This window comes from Podarcis liolepis (genome assembly GCF_965112155.1).
Source record: "Podarcis liolepis genome assembly, chromosome: 9".
In the NCBI taxonomy this organism is placed as follows: Eukaryota; Metazoa; Chordata; class Lepidosauria; order Squamata; family Lacertidae; genus Podarcis; species Podarcis liolepis.
Window position 1 is genome coordinate 39,262,899 of NC_139564.1, and position 17,120 is coordinate 39,280,018.

The 17,120-nt window shown below is 41.8% G+C and overlaps 1 protein-coding gene and 1 long non-coding RNA gene across 7 annotated transcripts in view; one reads left to right on the forward strand and one right to left on the reverse strand.

Annotated features, from left to right (window-relative positions):
- Positions 1 to 14,100, reverse strand: part of GATB (glutamyl-tRNA amidotransferase subunit B) — a 65,325-nt gene extending 51,225 nt beyond the window's left edge. For 5 of the 6 annotated variants that reach the window (XR_014529908.1, XR_014529909.1, XR_014529910.1 and 2 more), the window contains exons 1-4: positions 13,890 to 14,077; positions 11,041 to 11,191; positions 3,441 to 3,554; positions 771 to 969 (exon numbers count right to left, since the gene is read on the reverse strand). Coding sequence is in view for 1 of the 6 variants with exons in the window: in XM_083520047.1 (XP_083376173.1) it covers positions 771 to 969; positions 3,441 to 3,554; positions 11,041 to 11,191; positions 13,890 to 14,041 (616 nt within the window). In the remaining 5 variants the exon portion in view is untranslated. Of the gene's footprint in view, positions 1 to 770; positions 970 to 3,440; positions 3,555 to 11,040; positions 11,192 to 13,889 lie in introns of all 6 variants that reach the window. The other variant, XM_083520047.1, reaches the window with a different exon arrangement.
- Positions 14,101 to 14,161: 61 nt separating this feature from the next.
- Positions 14,162 to 16,541, forward strand: LOC310714694. The gene is made up of 3 exons (XR_014529982.1): positions 14,162 to 14,290; positions 14,913 to 14,997; positions 15,150 to 16,541. It is a non-coding gene; the product is annotated as an uncharacterized lncRNA (long non-coding RNA).
- Positions 16,542 to 17,120: the final 579 nt, after the last annotated feature.

Here is a 17,120-nt window from a genome sequence, read left to right on the forward strand (position 1 = left end):
CTGTAAAATCAAACACATTGGCATGTAAAAGCAAATGACGAGAACAAATTCATCAAGTAATAAAATTCAAAAAAGTCATAGCGACCCATAGTATTGCCAAGACACTACCTAATTTGGGCTAGGAGAAGGTTCTGAGACAGCAAATCCTCTCTATTGTGTTTGGCAAAAAATAAAATAAAAAAAATCAGGCCTAGCAGCACAGGCCACTGAAAAACAGAATTGGCAAGCAAGACCCAGCAGGTGGAAGGTGCTTAAACTTCCCCCAACAAACCTCAATCTTTCCCCTACTCAAAATAGTAAGCATGTATGTATGGGCTGAGGTGTTATGGTTCAGCATCTAGGCCATATCGTGTCACACTCAAGATATTGTATCAATCAGTCGTCTCACACTTTCCCATTCAGTTCATGTCTAAAGCCACATTCTTCCATTCACACTAATGTCTGGAAGAACCTGGGCTTGAAGAAAAGCTCTCTCTGTGTGTGCCTGAGTGTGTATGAAGGATCCAGATTCACCTTAGAAAATGGCAAACACAGCTATCATCTAGAGTCCCATCCCTGGATTTACTGCCAGACATGCAGACCAGCTGTAAGAAAGGCATTCTCTTGATGCCTTGATCAAGCCAGCCTTTCAGTTTGTGTTTGTGTGTGTAGAACAACTTGCAACAGGAGGTTACACTGACAGCCTCAGACAGAAGCACAGAATGCTGCTGCTTTTTCCCTTTTAAAAAATATAAATAATAGTTACATAGACAAAAGAGTATCAAACTTACCTGCCCTGTTCAAATCCACAAGGGTCTGGCTCCTTAAATCATCATGAAGACTCTTTCCACTGTCTTGCTCCAACTGTATCTGCTTGATCCTCACACTCCTGGTTACCATTTCATTCTGGTTTTTCCCCATGCGCAGAATGTATGACAAGTTCCCATTCACAGCAATGGGAAGCCTTTGCTGAGTGATCTGATAGCCAGCCTGCATTTAAAATTGTAGCAATCAACAATTTTAAAATGGTCATATATCAGCTTTATATTCCAATAGATGGCCCTTTTCTCTAAGCAATTATTAACAACAAATTCATGCAATACACATTAAAGACTCAGTGTAATCTTTCCCCTTTGCTTTCCCCTCCACCATTCCCCATTAAAATGATTACTTTTTAAACCTAACAGATGACAAGTGACAAGAAGTAACAGGCATTCCATTTTCTGTCTGAAGCCCCATTTTTCATATCCAACCGTCCAAAGATCTCCAAAGTAGCATTTATCTTATCTACATGTGTAATAAAACTATGAATCTCATTACAGGCTCTGATAATGCTAGCTTAGGGCAGTTTTGCATGAGAAAAACCACCTTGGGGAGTAGGATTGAACTGGCTGACAGAAGGGTCAAGTATCCTCTCCCGCCTGCTATCTCTCCCCTTCACATAAGTCACACCCTGCGTCAGTCTTCTACCCCATTTCCCCCTCATAACAAACTGGGCATTGCACACTTAACACACTGTATGGCAAGAGAAAAGGGGCAGACTGCATGTGTTTTGAGCTAACAAAATGTGACTTCTATTGTTTTGTTACAGTGTAATAATACTTTATTATCCTTTTGTGTGTCATATGTGAATGTACTGAATATAGATTGTGGGGCTAAATTATAGGGAGCCCTGGCTAAAATTAAGGCTTGTGTGCGTGAACCTCAAAGGGAAACTCCAAACCCTAATGAATGGCTTGATAGTTCTTCTATTTCAAGTTGAACCACAAGAAGAACCCCTTTTAAAATGCTCAAAAAATAACAAACAGAATTGGCAGTCAACCTCTCTTTAATCAACACCCAGAATGGAATTTTGTTGTTTATTTTCATATGGTCTTTGTATTCGGTACCATGAACACACTTTCAAATTCCCACTCACATATAAACTTGCAACAGTCAAAGTAGACAATCATGGACCCCCACCCACTTGCTAAGGTTTAAGAGGAACCGCATGGCTTCCCGCCCCCCGTTGTTTTTAGGCTAAAAACCACTTGTGGTCTCTGCATGTGCATACTGCACCTCTTCCCAGTGGAGCCCTCATCAGCCTCAGGACCAGTAGTTCTGACTGAGAAAACAGCATAGCAAGAAAGGCTAATCACCTTTTCCCCAGCTCCACAACTCTTCCCCATGGAAGATTTTATACTTTTAAAAAGGCCAGGTGATTTGATTAGAGATCTCCCACATCATGTTTAGTTTGGCCTAGGTGACCTTTGGCAACCTCTATCTCTTAATCTAATCTACCTTGGTTTATTTACAGGTGTCGAAGTGAACAATGACAGCAACTTAGTAGGGGGTTTCTTACTAAGGAGATACTCCCTTCCTGCCATTGCATCCCATCCCCAGAATATGGGGCAGGGGTGCGGAACCTATCCTGGCCAAATTTGCCAAGTAGGTGAGGCCAACCACTTGTCAATCACCTCACCTTATAGTGATATCAGGTGATGCTGCCCTCTGAATACCATATTGGTAGGACTTTCAAACAGTCCTTAGTAAACAATCCACACTGCTCGCAGGAATGTTTACAAAGGGGTTTCAAAGAGCCCTTGTGCTCTTCCTTCAAACTTCCACAAAATGGAGGTTTGAAGGCACACTGCAGTGCACATATCCAAACTGCTTCTTCAAATGGATGCCTGATATTAGGTGGGTCATGGCTTCCCTAAAATGGCCAGGTGGGCACAGGCTGGCTGGAGGTTCTCCACTCCTGATGCAGGTATTTTCTGCAGAGAGCAGAAAAAACTGTCATGGATCTTTAGCATTACAATTGTGGCTTCAAGGAAAAACAAAGGCCCCTATTTAAATTTTAAAACGATAAATCCTGAGTGTTTGATGAATTTAAATGGACGGGTTTCACTTTAGATCTGAGCTTTGCCTCATTACGTTTGAAAAAGCAAGTCTGGTCCTAATATAAGCGTCATCTGTAATATCAGCAGGTAATACTGCATGATTTTTTAAAGTCTTCCTCATTTGCTTTTGCGATCAGCGACGTGTAAAAACAGGATGTTGCATTTCAGATCCTTTAAAGTAATGAGAACCAATGCCTGTGATGTCTACAGGACCATAATGCAGATTTGTAATACATTCGTTTCAAACACAAAGATCAATATCAGACTGTTTGTCTTAACCCTAACAGACAATTAGAGGGAATAGAGGAAGTCTGGCCCTAGCAGCGCCTTCTCTCAATTTAATTATCCGAAGCCATTGGAAACATGAGGCGCAGGACTGCAGTCAGCAATCAGGACAATCACCTTCAATCAGAAAGAGCCTGGCTACAGCTGCCTATTCATCAGGGCTCAGTGCTTGGATGGGCAAAACAGTGGCAGAGAACAAAAAACCATCTCTTCTCCCAGCCTGTTTTCCCCATCAGTTCTCCAGGCTTGCCCCTCATCCGATTTGCCGAGGGACAAAGCTCAATACATACTCACAGGCAGATCTGCATAGAAATAGTGTTTCCTGTCAAACAAGGACTTCTTGTTTATGGTGCAGTTCAGCGCAAGGCCTGTCATCACTGCGGCTTCTACACATCTCCTGTTGAGAACCTAAAGAAACATGACAGATGACTTCACTCAGATACCCAGTATGAAACAAATGCCTCTCCCACACATTGCCTTTTAAACAGCGCACATTCCACTTTGCTTGCCTTCAAGAAGCATTATCTGTCTTTTTCGTGCGTGGGAAGCTCAGCCTCAGCAGCAAGACGCTGGAGCATTATGCATGTATCTTCCCATGCCAGAGTGAGTGGGGTGGAAGCGGCTGCTCAGGGACAGAAACATGCTTTGAACATATGGCACATCCCAGGTTTAAGGTTTTGGTTCCCACCCTTGCCAGCTACTGATGTAAGTGAAAAACAGGCAAGAGTCAACTCACAGGAAGGGGTTCCTATAGCGCTACAGTAAAGCTCAGGTGCTTCAGAAGGCAATTGAGGACCAGAGCAACATGGGACATCTTTCCAGGCATTCTCTTTGTGTCATTTGGATTTGAAAGACCAAGGAAAAGTGTGGATACACAGAGGGTAAGAGGCAAGCAAGTGTAATTTCTGACACTGCACAAAATCATTTCTGATCATGGGGCACAGATAAGCCTCACAACATGCAATAAATAAAAGTGAAATCCAGCGTCGAAACCTAGGTCTTATCCACACCATATATTTAAAGCCGTTTTATCAAGCACGGCTTCCTCCAAAGAATTCTGTGAAATGTAGCTGTTAAGGGTGCTGGGAACCGTAGCTCTGTGAGGGGCCTCCTGACAACTCTCAGCACCCTTAAAGTACAGTTTCTGGGATTCTCGGAGGGAAGCCATGACTGTTAAAGTTGTATAACAGTGCTTTCAGTGTATGCTGTGGGCATGGCCCTACTCTCCATTCTCATGCCAAGGGGTGTCAATTTATTTATGTGCCAACTCACCTTCCAAATCCTCATGATTTGGAGTGGAAGGGGAGGGGGACACTCAGACTGACTATTTGATAACGCTCAAAATCAGATTTCCAAAATTCTTCTAATATAAGGACAGGGGTATTTATTTGTTCAGGCCAGGTTAATACAGCTTTAAGTCAGGCTTGGGGAACCTGCGGCCCTCCAGATGTTGTTGCGCTCCAATTCTGTTGTCGGCCCCAGCTGACATGGTCAATGGTCCAACGTTGTTGCCGTTGTATCCGGAGGGCCATAAGTTCTCCATCCTTCCCTTAAATTAAACGGAAAGAAATCACCAAGCTTCCTTTAATATGGAGCTTCAATGTGTGCCTATGGTCACCGATTTCAAATGGCAACTGAACTGCCATTATTCTGTGCTCCTTCATAGTATAGGTGTCTGGAATAGCAAGATGAAGAAATTATTGCTGTTCTGCAAGGAACTTCCTCCACTTCAAACATTTTCTTTCCTCCTCTCCTCTGCCATGGCTTTCTTCGTGGAGGATGTAATGCCCGTGCTTTCTAGGACAGGAGCGTCAATGTGTAGAAATGTAAGAAGCTGTGTTGTATTTAGTCAGATCATTGGTCCATATAATAAAATAATGTCTACACTGACTGGCAGTGGTTCTTCGGAGTTTTAGACTTTTGCAGCCGTACTCAGTGGCACCGAGAATTAAACCTGGGATTTTCTGCATATGCAAAGCAGATGCTCTACCATTGAGCAATGGCCCTTTCCAAACAGAAAGCCAGTCTATAAACAGGATGCACAGTTCCAAATCTTTCCTGAGATATATACCACTTGGCTATGATATGGGTCAAGTCTTAGTCCCCTGCCCCAAGGAATTCAATGATTTGGCTTTAGAATTAACTCAGTCCTAGAAGCAAGGTCCGTATAGTTAAAACTATGGTTTTCCCAGTAGTGATGTATGGAAGTGAGTGCTGGACCATAAAGAAGGCTGATCGCCAAAGAATTGATGCTTTTGAATTATGGTGCTGGAGGAGACTCTTGAGAGGCCCACGGACTGCAAGAAGATCAAACCTCTCCATTCTTAAGAAAATCAGCCCTGAGTGCTCACTGGAAGGACAGATCCTGAAGCTGAGGCTCCAATACTTTGGCCACCTTCATGAGAAGAGAAGACTCCTTGGAAAAGACCCTGATGTTGGGAAAGCTTGAGGGCACAAGGAGAAGGGGATGACAGAGGACGAGATGGTTGGACAGTGTTCTCGAAGCTACCAGCATGAATTTCACCAAACTGCAGGAGGCAGTGGAAGACAGGAGTGCCTGGAGTGCTCTTGTCCATGGGGTCACGAAGAGTCGGACATGACTAAACGACTAAACAACAACAGAAGCAACCCAAAATCTGAATCTAGTAAGGTAATGAGATACAGACATACACTTGAAGGAAAGATGGCATATAACAAACAAACAAACAAATAACTAGGATGCTGTTAAACCTTTTGTGTAACTGGTATGGCTTCTTGGGTGTTCGCTATACATTTGAGGAAACTGTTGAGCCTAAAATAAAAATGTGTAAAATACAGCAGAAATGTTTAAAGAGCAGCAGAACGGGATCTAATTAGTCCTGACTTGTAGACCAAAATGAGAGATTGCCAACACTGTTGAAGTATTAAATTGTTTTAGTGTCAAAATAATAGTTTCCTATGCAGGAAGTGTTTCTGGTGTCAGTTGTAAATTTTCTCTTCTACAAAATAAAAGAATATCCACAATTGTCTCTCTCCTGGCATTTTACATTGGTTTTTAACTGTTCAGCTATCTTAAGTATCTGCATGAAACTGGAGCCTTTTTTTTGCCACTTGGGTTTCATCACTGTTCTGTTTAAAAGTATTTCTAGAGTTGTAAATGGTAAAACTTATGTAGAACTTAGCTGAAAGCTTCTGACCACTTGTGTGGGTTTCAGTGAAAACAGTGCTTCCACACCAACAGCACACATCCCTGGGAACCATAATTTATTAATTTGGGGGGAAGTAAGCAGTAAAAGGTATGTAAACAATATGTCTGCTAGTGGCACAAGCAAGCACATTTGGGCAGCTGCTATACTGATCCTACAAGAAAAGAAGGACAACAATATGCAATTGTTTATACATGTGTGTGTTTAGGGTAGGCCAATGGGTTATTTTGGCAAAGTAGCTTGATGCCAAACGTGTGTGTTTGTGTATCTGTGGAGAGGAGAGGAGATGAGATCTTTAATCCCAGACTGGATGAACTTCCAATTTGGGATTCCCAAAATCCACGGTTTTACAGAAAAAAACTAAAACACCAAAAAAAAGCAAACTTAAATCTAATATAGATGTTTAGGAGCTATTACAAGTTTATTGATTCACTAATCTACCACAACTGTGTTGTTAGAAAGCAGCTCTTGCATAATAAAGCCCTCAAATATTGGCGTTTGTGGAAAAGAGAAATTCAATAAAGGCAGTCCTGCATTACCAGCACAAATTGGAAAAAGAGATGTTCTCAGTGCTAATCACCAATGTGCATGTATTGGTTTAGTTCAGTGAATGGGCTGGATCCTTCTTCCAGATAAATAACCCATCACATTCAATCCCTTGCTACCTCAAATGAGGTGCCATTAATAATTACATAAGGGATTTGCCAAAGTTAATAATGAACTGTCCTCTTTATTTTTTATTCTGCCAATGCAAAACTAATTTAAGACAGATCAAAGAAATATTTAGATGCTGTAGTACAGAATAATGAAGACCACAAAAAATCCCTATGCAGACACAAGACCTTTTCCAGTAAACAAAGTGATTCTTCCTCAACGTTCAGCTGTAGAAATCATTCCCCAGGTGACAGATTAATCTAAATTAATTAACTATTGATATGGAACTTCAGGTTCAAAATAATTAAGCTCTACACTCTCCTGGTTTAACTTTTCCCCAGCTATAAAAAATGTTGGCACACAACTAGGATTGCAAAAGTCTCAGTGTTGACCTCATTTGGCACCTACTGAAGTTGAAATCAATATAAAATTCATAGTAACCGAGCGAGTAGATTTAAGCTGGCTAAATATTATACACCCATTTCATGAAAGACCCTGCTTGCTACTTCAAGCAGGAACATCAAATTCATGGCACGAATGACCAAACTCTCATTCCAGCAAATGCCCAGTGGCCATATGCAATTTTTAAAAAGCAAAACAGCCAACTTGGTAAAGTGTAGCCAAACCAGGGATTAATTTAATGGTATAGCGAAATTCAAGCTGGAGACACCCCAATCTGTAGCACTCTCTCACTTTGTGTGCATCAGGCGTCGTCAGTGTACCATTGCTACTAATACCCAACCAGTGGGCATATATCTCTGTGTGAGCTGTATGACTTTTTGGGAAACATATGGGCTGCCCTTCTGGCAAAAATGCCTCCCAAGACCCATATAAAGTAAAACATAACATAACATTAAAGGCATTAAAATCACTTAAAACAATCCCTTCTTGTGTGTCCTTGAGTTCTCCATTTTGTTTCGGTCTGTCTGAGAGTACAATGAAGTTTAAAGCAGAAGAGATGCACGATGTATGTTCTCTCACCACCCACCCCTCCTATGGGGATAATAGCTTTGAATGAGTGATCTAGATTAGGACAATGATGCAGGTAAAGTGTTAAATCTCATCTTTTCCAGCATCAGTCTCAATTGCCTCTCCTGCATGACTGCTTTTAATGCCCACCTCCCCAAAAGTGATTAGTTAGAAGATCTCCTGGTGTCTGTTTTCCAACCTTCAACAGTGTTGGGAAACATGTTGTTTGAATCTGCTATAAGAAAGTTTGGCAATTACTGCATAAATATAAACAGTCTTGTGTTTAAAACAACTGAAATTTTCATATGCAGATAAAGTATCTAAAGGACTACTTCTTCCATCTGTTAACTTTAAAGCAGACAGAATTTTAAGCCTAAAACAGATGCCAAATCACATCTGGAATAATATTCCATTAACTAAATTGTGCAACCATTAAGATGTTCATGCACACTAAAGTACCCTGTTAAAACGAGGAAGGTACCATTACTCTTGCCTAAAACCATAAAATAAAATAAAACCTATGAAGCAGTAATACTAATAAATAAAAATAGAATTCCGTATCACATTCTGACACTCAAGTACTAACATTTTTAAATATCCACTTTCAACTTATCTACCAAAAACTGCAAAGGAAAATATATTTTTTTCTTTCCCTCTCCTTGCACAGATAAAAGCCTCTGCTGGAGGTGAACAAGAGCAGATCACGAATTTTTCATTAGGTTAGCCATCAAGCTGACTACTAATCAGGAGCTCTTATCTCAAAGGAAGGCTGTTTCAGCTTAGGCTCAAGATTTCTCACTAGGGAACAACTGTAAAAGGAACAACCATTTCTCCTTAAAATGTACAGAAATCCAGAAGAATATGGCAAGATGCATGCAGGCTGCTCTCACACATATCCCGTGTGTGCTTAGGGACAATCTTCACATGTAACTTTATTTTGCTTTATTTATTTATCTAGGCCAGGGGTCTGCAACCTTTAAGACAAAAAGAGCCACTTGGACCCGTTTCCGAAGGGAAATAAACTGGGAGCCGCAAAACCATTGCGACATTTAAAACAAATATATCTCCGGAGCCGCGATCTGACAGCGGGCGGGAAGGTGACGTCGGGACGGTGAGTGACTAACGCACGCACTGCCCCCATGCGACGTCACAGCCAGTACAGCGCCCGCCACAGTGGGGAGTGTCAGGGCGCACAATGCGCCTCCTCCCCTCACTAGTATCCGCCCTGGAGCCGTGGCAAAGGTGTAAAAGAGCCACATGCGGCTCCGGAGCCGCGGGTTGCTGACCCCTGATCTAGGCACTTCTAAGGTATTGTGTACGTTTATATTTATCAGGGCTAACCCTCCCAAGGTAGCTCACAGCATACAACTTTATTGGTATAGATACAGCAAAAATAGACTGTACCACAACACACACTCATTTTTGACCGATGTAGGCAATTCTGATGGACAACAGCTCTACAACACTTCAGATGGGGTGTTCCTCAGTCATAACCCAGGACCCTGCTACAAGACACATCAACAGCTGCATCCAGGAATTTTTGTTTGTATAGCACAGGCTGTTACAAATAAAAAATAGCATAAAGGTCATCTTTGCTTCCCAGAAGAGGTCCAACTACATTTAACTGTCATACACGTACAACAAAACCATCAATGGGTTTTATCCATTTATGCCCTTAGTGGAAAATGATACCAATTTCTTGCCAATCCCTCCTACTTACTGCAGCCCTCTCTGCTGTATCCCATTCTGGGTTCAACCATCATTAGCAACTAGAAGGGAGAGAACAGTTGGCTTAATTGGGTTAGGGGAAGACGGCTGAAGATGGGGGTGTCCCAACTTACGTGAATGGAAGCACTTTATGCAAAGGCAAAAGGCACCATTGGATACCACCCGTAGGGTTAAGGCTTTTTCTTCATGCGTACTTAGTCTGTCCAAAATAACAGTATATATGTCCAATATAACAATACTACACTATGCTGAAAGCTGATTGGCCACACCTAGCAGTATCTCTCTCCACATGCAACTTGTTCAATATCCAATAATCTCATTGCAGCAGATGCCAGTCTCTTGTTGAGGGACATGGCTCAGCAGTACAGCAAAAGGTCCCAAGTTCAACTCCCAGCATCTCCAGTAAGGACTGGGGAAAAGTAGGCCAAGCAGACAATGGTGAGCTAGCTGGCTCAATGGTCTGGCTTGATGTAAGGCAGTTTCCTATATTTCTATACATACCTACAGATAAAGGTATGTATAGAAGAACCTATGCTGGAGCACTAAAAGGCCAGAACCTAATATTGCGTATTAAAATAAGTCAATAATTTCAAACTGCTTGGCCAAATTCTATACTTTGGTTAGGAAATCAGCCAGGAAGGCTCACAATCTTCCACTCACTTGCAGGCATAGGGCAAGTTTCGAAGTAAGCATTCAGATGGCAAACTACCCGAAGCTCATGTTGTAGAGTGCTATGGCAGCAGGGAAACACCACCTTGCCGTAAAAGGCCAGCAGTGTTTAAAGCTGAAGGAAAATCAGAGCCTGATGTGGAGACAGTGGCTCTACCAAGTCCAGAGAACCAAACCCATATTACTTTCCCTGTTGTAGCAGGAGAAGCAAAGGAACAACTTCTATTAAGTCTTGGGGGTGCATGTGAGTCAGCTGTAAGGACAGTTGTCCTTTTTTTGTTATTAAGCTTCTTGTAAGTACATGTAACATGGATGGTGCTCTGTTAAATAATGGTCATTTATCTGAAGTGGTTATATTTGTATCCTGCTTTTTAGACAAATATTGTATGCTAAACCAGCTCATACTAATATTAAAAAAAGAAAGTGAGACAAGAGGCATGCCCTCTAGTTTACAAATTTAAAAAGGCAAGATTACACAAAAAGGAATCAATGTGGAGGGGAAAGGTAGAGGGAAATTAAGTAGCCAGTTGCAAGCTGCTTGTTCCTTCTTAGATAGAAGTGTTTCAACCGTCTAGTATCCCTTTTAAACATTACCTGAAGAATTAATGGTGGCTACCTGTTCCTGTTTGATAAGACAGACTTTGTTGTTGAAAATTCAATACTAATATAAGAATTCAATTCAAACTTACAGGTAGAGTTCCAGGTAGAGAAGCATCAAAAAAAGATACTAAGGAGTTAGGTGCTGCTGCAAACTGGACTTGTGAACCAGAGAAAAGCTTTGAGTTGGAGCAGATCTGTGCATGAATTTCCAGGCCTACCACTGCTGCCCAGGGAACATTCCTAAAAGAAAGTCAAAAGAAATATTCACTAGCTGGGTTGATGCAATTCAAATTTCTAAAACAGCTGGGGTGTGGTGTGGTGGAGAATACAAATGTCAAAAGTATCAGAGTTCAACAGTATGCTGGAGCACACTACATGCCCACAACTGCTGTATAATGAACATTGAAAGATGTTGTGAAATGTTTTCATAAACAGCTGAAAATTGTACAAAAAGCAACATGTTAGAAGGCAAAAAGAAACCCACATCCTGAAAGCCTTACATTGATTTAAAGTGCATTTCAGAAGTTAATTTTATCCAGAAAGGGTTTGTTGGACAGGTATCCAATTTTGTACCCAGCGGAGATTATGAAATAGAAAATAAATATTAATTGATATCCTTCTATGTATGAGAAATCTCCAACAGACAGGTGGCATATTCAATTATGCATATGCTGTCAGATGGTCACTTTCAAGCTGGGAAAGGTGGGTCTACAGAGCACTATTAGTACTGGATTAGCATAAACATCAGTAGTCTAGCAATAGAGAAATCATCTTTTCAACTCAAGAGATGGTTCTCTGAACAGGAAGAACAAGCACCTTCCTATCTGCTGAAAAGTAATTGCAGCTCTCACATCCATAATCTTTATATGAGCAAGAGAACAGTCACCTTTACTGCCTGAACCGCTTGACAGGTTCTGGAAGTAATTATCTGGACTTGTACAAAGAAAAGACACAAATATCATATTTCACTGGTGAAGTCAAGCTTACGCCGTAGCTATGACAGAAGTACTTAGATCAAGATGGGAGATTAGGAAAGCAGAAAAGCTCTAAGCAAATACATCAAATATAGTGCTTCTTTCAAACATTAAAACACTTAAAAAACCCCAACCAAGACCAAAGTTCTGTTTCTCTATAATGGAATTATTCAAACAAAGTGAGCTTCCCATTCTCACCTCATTTATTATGAAATAATTAGGAGTTAATGTTGAATATTGTTTTAAGTTACTATTCTGCTTAAATTCAAAACATATTGGTGGGGGGAAAGGATGCAAAAGATATATATCTGGGTGGGGTACCTGTGGCCCTGCAGGTGTTACCAGATTCTCACTCCCATCACCCCTGACTACTGACCAGGCTGGCTCAGATTTATAGGAGCTGAAATCCAACAATAGCTGGAGGGCCACAGGTTCCCCATCCCTGGGATATTTATTCAACAGAACTTCACAGAATAAATTATGGAACAACATGCATTTAGAAAACATTAGAACTAAAATGGCATATTTTGCCACAAAGGTTACACAGGAGTCAGCAAATGTTTCCAGCAGGGGGCCGGTCCACTGTCCCTCAGAGCTCCCCCCCTTGTGGGGGGCCTCACTATTTGGGGGGGGGGGGAGAGAATGAATTCCTACGCCCCACAAATAACCCAGAGATGCATTTTAAATAAAAGGACACATTCAAAGGCCCACGGACGCTGATTCCCAGACCGTCCGTGGGCCAGATTTAAAAGGCGATTGGGCCGGATTCGGGGCCTGGGCCTTAGTTTGCCTACCCATGGGTTACAGGTTGGGGTGGGAATCCCAAATTGTACCTTCTGTAAAAGAGCACCATGATCTTGGCATGATGTCTGTCTTAGTGTAATTTCCAGAGGGATAGCTACGCTTGTGGTTTCTACTGCAACATCAACTAAGACTCTCATGGCACTTTGAAGACCAACAAATTTATTGTTTTATTAGCTTTTGTGGACTGGAGTTGACTTTATTGACTGAATGATACTCTGGTGACACATCTGATGAAGTAAACTCTAGTCCACAAAAAACTGGTGCTTGTATTTTAATCTTTAAATATGCCACAAGACTCTTTGTTGTATTGTTGATGGCTTAAAAACCACAACAAGCTGATTTTAATGAAACAGTTTCTCATGTGTGCTTGAAACTGCAATTAAAGGCTGCTCCAAACATGTCATTTATTATACAGTTATAGGAAAAGAAGGCAGTGTAGATGTACAGACATCATAATCCAATGTGCACGTACTGTATATTTATTTTTTGTGATGCATGCATAGGAACATAGGAACCTTACACTGAATCGGACAATTGCTTCATCTAGGTCAGTACTACTTTCATTAATTGGTAGTGGTCCTCTAGGGTTTCTAATGGGGTATTCCCAGTCCTACCTGGAGACTTGAAGCCAATACCTTCTGCATGCAAAGCAGATGCTCTACCACTGAATTAAGAACCGTCTCCTCTAGGCCAGGTGATGCACATTTCGCCCTCCCCAAACTTGTGCCACTGGTAAAAGGAACACTTGCACTTTTTTAAAAAAACAATAGTATTGGGTTTTTAAAAATGGGTAAGAAATGTATACTTTTTGACACGGTCCTCAGTCTATTTGTATAAACCTTCATTTTATTTTAAACTTGGAGAAACAAGCTTTTTGTGTGTGGAGCAGTGGGTGGGGGGAGGCCAGGGATTGCGGTTTGTTAGCTACCTTATTCTACTACCGCTCCTATCCAGACCTTTGCGACAGTCAGATTAAAAATTGCTCTGCGTCGTGAAAGGGGGGCGGGGAGAGAACGGGGAAGGCTGACAAAAATGTAGAATATCACCCTAGGGAGACGAACTGCATGAAGCACAAATAAACATTGCAAGAGATGGAAGCGAAAATATGCGGCAGGAGTCCTTCCTCTACCCAGCCCGGTTACTACTCCTCCCTGTCGTACCGTTTCTGCTTCTCTGTCATCTCTTTCGCACTCCGGCAGAGCGCGCTAGCGGCCACCGGACCCTCCGGGCCGCGCAGTTCGGCGACATTCTCGACGCTGCGATGCCCAGCCCCGAGCCAAACCCGGCAGCGCCGCAGCACGGGCGCCGCCATTTTGCTCGGAGTTTGCGAGGCGTCAGGTGACCCACCTCCTCTTGCGGCGCCTCCTGGGAAATGCAGTCCCGACCGCGCGCGGACTAGAGGAAACGAAGGCAAGCAAAAAAAACATTTCCCGTGGTGCACCGGGACGGATCCCTTCCAAGTCCAATGGGGAGAGTAGTACGGAGAGAGGGCGAGCTGATCTGTTGCAGCCATTCCTGCCGATGGATATAGGCCGATGGTTCACGCTCCCTCTGGTGGCAGGTGGGCGGGTGGGGTGCAAAATTAGGTGCCTGTGGTCTGGCATCAAAAGGAACCTAGGGCAGTACAGTATTCTGTAGTCTGCCTGTTCCACTGGTTCACCTCTCTCTCTGTACCCAGTTCACGTACAGAATCCTCTTTCCTATGTCCGTTGCTCCTTATCTGACTGTGCATTTATTTTTCAAGTGAGATATAATCTTACAAGGTACTCAGTAAACGTGAAAGCACGGAAATTATACTTTTTAAGATGCATGCACCAGACGAGTCCGGCTTGCACAAAAAATTATGCAATGGAAAGTTCAGTAATTTATCTGGAAATTCTATTCTTTAGCACCGGAGCATCTCCCTGTAATGTGAGCAAAACAATTTCATGCTGAAATGGTGATATGCTCAAGATTATTTATAGCTGTTGTGGGATGATTTCATTTTTGTTTAAATCTTTTCAGGGTTTGGTCTGGTATTGTTTCATGGTGGAAGTGTCTGTTCCATCACAAAAATATGTGCATAATCATTGTGGTATGTTGTCAGTCACTTGTAGGTGTTTTATTATAGGAGCAGCTGGGATACTTTAATAGGCAGGCTCCTATAAATGAAATACATTATTCTCTCTGTCATTTACCCTAAGGGAGTGAATCGCTGTTTCTTTTCCGTAAGTGGATATCTTGAGGCTTGATCTCTTGTATGTCCTTGAAAAGATGGACATTCAATAGGTAAGGTACAAGTTGTGCTAGCGCTTCCTCTCTCAGTCTGTTACACAGCTATTACACTCTCATTATATTACACAGCTTATTATACTATTGCTGTATTGCCGTTGCTAACTTATTTCTTGCCTATTTGCTACCCTGAGACTTTCCCCCCCAAGACCACATGCAAACGAAAGAGCTTGTGGACCTTATCTCAGTTCAAAACAACAGGATGAGGCTGGGTCTACATATGCAGCAGAATGAGGTGGGAGGTCTGCCTGGACTGTGTGACTTCAGACAACAGATTGGAAATCACATTTTGTAATGCTCCCTTGTGTGAACAAATAATGTAAGAAGAAAACTAGAACAACTCGGTTAGAACCTTGCTCCCCGATATGCTAGCTTTTTACCTGCAATGAACTTTTTGTTGTCATCAAATGTAGGATAATAATAAGAAATGACATACTCTACCTGCAGCCCAAAGTGGTGGTACAGCCCACACTAAATACCCCCCCCAGGTGTCCCACAAATAATTCTGTGGCATGTATAGCATATATATTGACTAGACTTGATTGTGAAGATTTTGGCTAGCACCTGGATCAGTGTCTAGAATGTACTTGGCAAAACGGGGTTGCGGTTTTACAGTTGGGACTGAAGGCAGTTATAGACACTAGTTTAATATTGTACAAACAAATGTGCAAGCATATACCACAGGTGCCAGCTGAACAGGTAAATGGCATAAAGAACAGAACAAACAGTCCTGTGATCTACATTCCCAGCCCCCTGAGGCTTCACTTGAATGTGCACTAGATGCTGTTTGTGTCATCTTTGTAGGACACTTGCTTAAAAAGATGATGAGTCATGGGCACTTTGAGTCAGTAGCTGTGATATTATCCAGTAGAGGACACAAGGCCCCAGCCAATATTTTACATTCCCCGAACCATAAATAAGCTGCAGAAAACAGGGTAGGACACTTTTTCCCCCTTTAGAAAAGGGCACAGTGCTCTATAGAATAATTGCCCAAGTTTTCTGCTTTTGGCCGCAAATAATTATGAAGTATATGAAATTAACGTGGCGTATAGAAAGCGAGGGACATAAGGTATGGATTGTAAAGCATTCTTCATATTAAAAGTGCTATAGAAATGATAAATGCATGCTTATAATTCTCCATAAATTACTGGTGCTCCTTACCAGACCGGGAGTTAAATGCAGCAGATACTTGTTTACATTTAACTGTTCCATCCAGACTTCAAGTTGATGATTGTTTGTTTTCTGAAATTCTCTCATCCTGCGCAGGATGAACCAAACTGTTCTTGCAGCAATAAAAGGATTGGAAGCAATCCCTCAGTGACACTTCTGGAAGGGAAAAAAGGGCCATTTTGGATCTTATATCATCTGCTGTTGCAGAGCCTTGAAAGGTTTATTAGAGTTTCTGGGTTTTTGTTTTTTTTTATTGTGCGAAAAGCTCTGTGTCCAGCACAGCAGAGACATCTATACAGCATCCAGGTCTCATCACATCCAGTTTATCACAGGATTGAGTATTAGTGTAAAAATATGTTATTCTGATAAAAAAGAATCCTTTGCCAATTGTAAACATGAAATTAGCATTGTGTAGGGAGATACAAGTAAAACCAACACATTCATAAATATGCAGGGCAATCCTATGCATTTCTACTTGGAGGTAAGCTGCACTGAGTTCAATAGGAGTTACTCTTGGATAAGTGTGTATAGAACTGCAGCCATTGTTCTTCATTTTAATTTAGGCAGCATAATGGTATAGAATGGGGAACTATCACTTTATTTTCAAGTTTAATATTACATTACAACCACAGAGGTTCTGCAGTAGAATATTATTGGGGAATGCAGAAGAAATCATAAAGCTGTATTTCCTAAATTCTACATGGTATTTGCCCTGTTCTTTCCTGTGTCTGGGTTAGTGTTGCATCAGATGATGTGTGCCTTTTGCATTGTGTTGTGAATCAGTTCTACAAGATATGCACAAACACATTTATTCAGCATAGGGACAGGGCTGTGTTTGTGCGTTCATCACAAAAGAGGCCCAGTATGTGTGTTAGCCTTTGCCAGCCTGTATCCTTAGCTGGTTTGGTCTGCGTCTCCCATCAGTCCCAGCCACCAGGGACTAGGTTGGG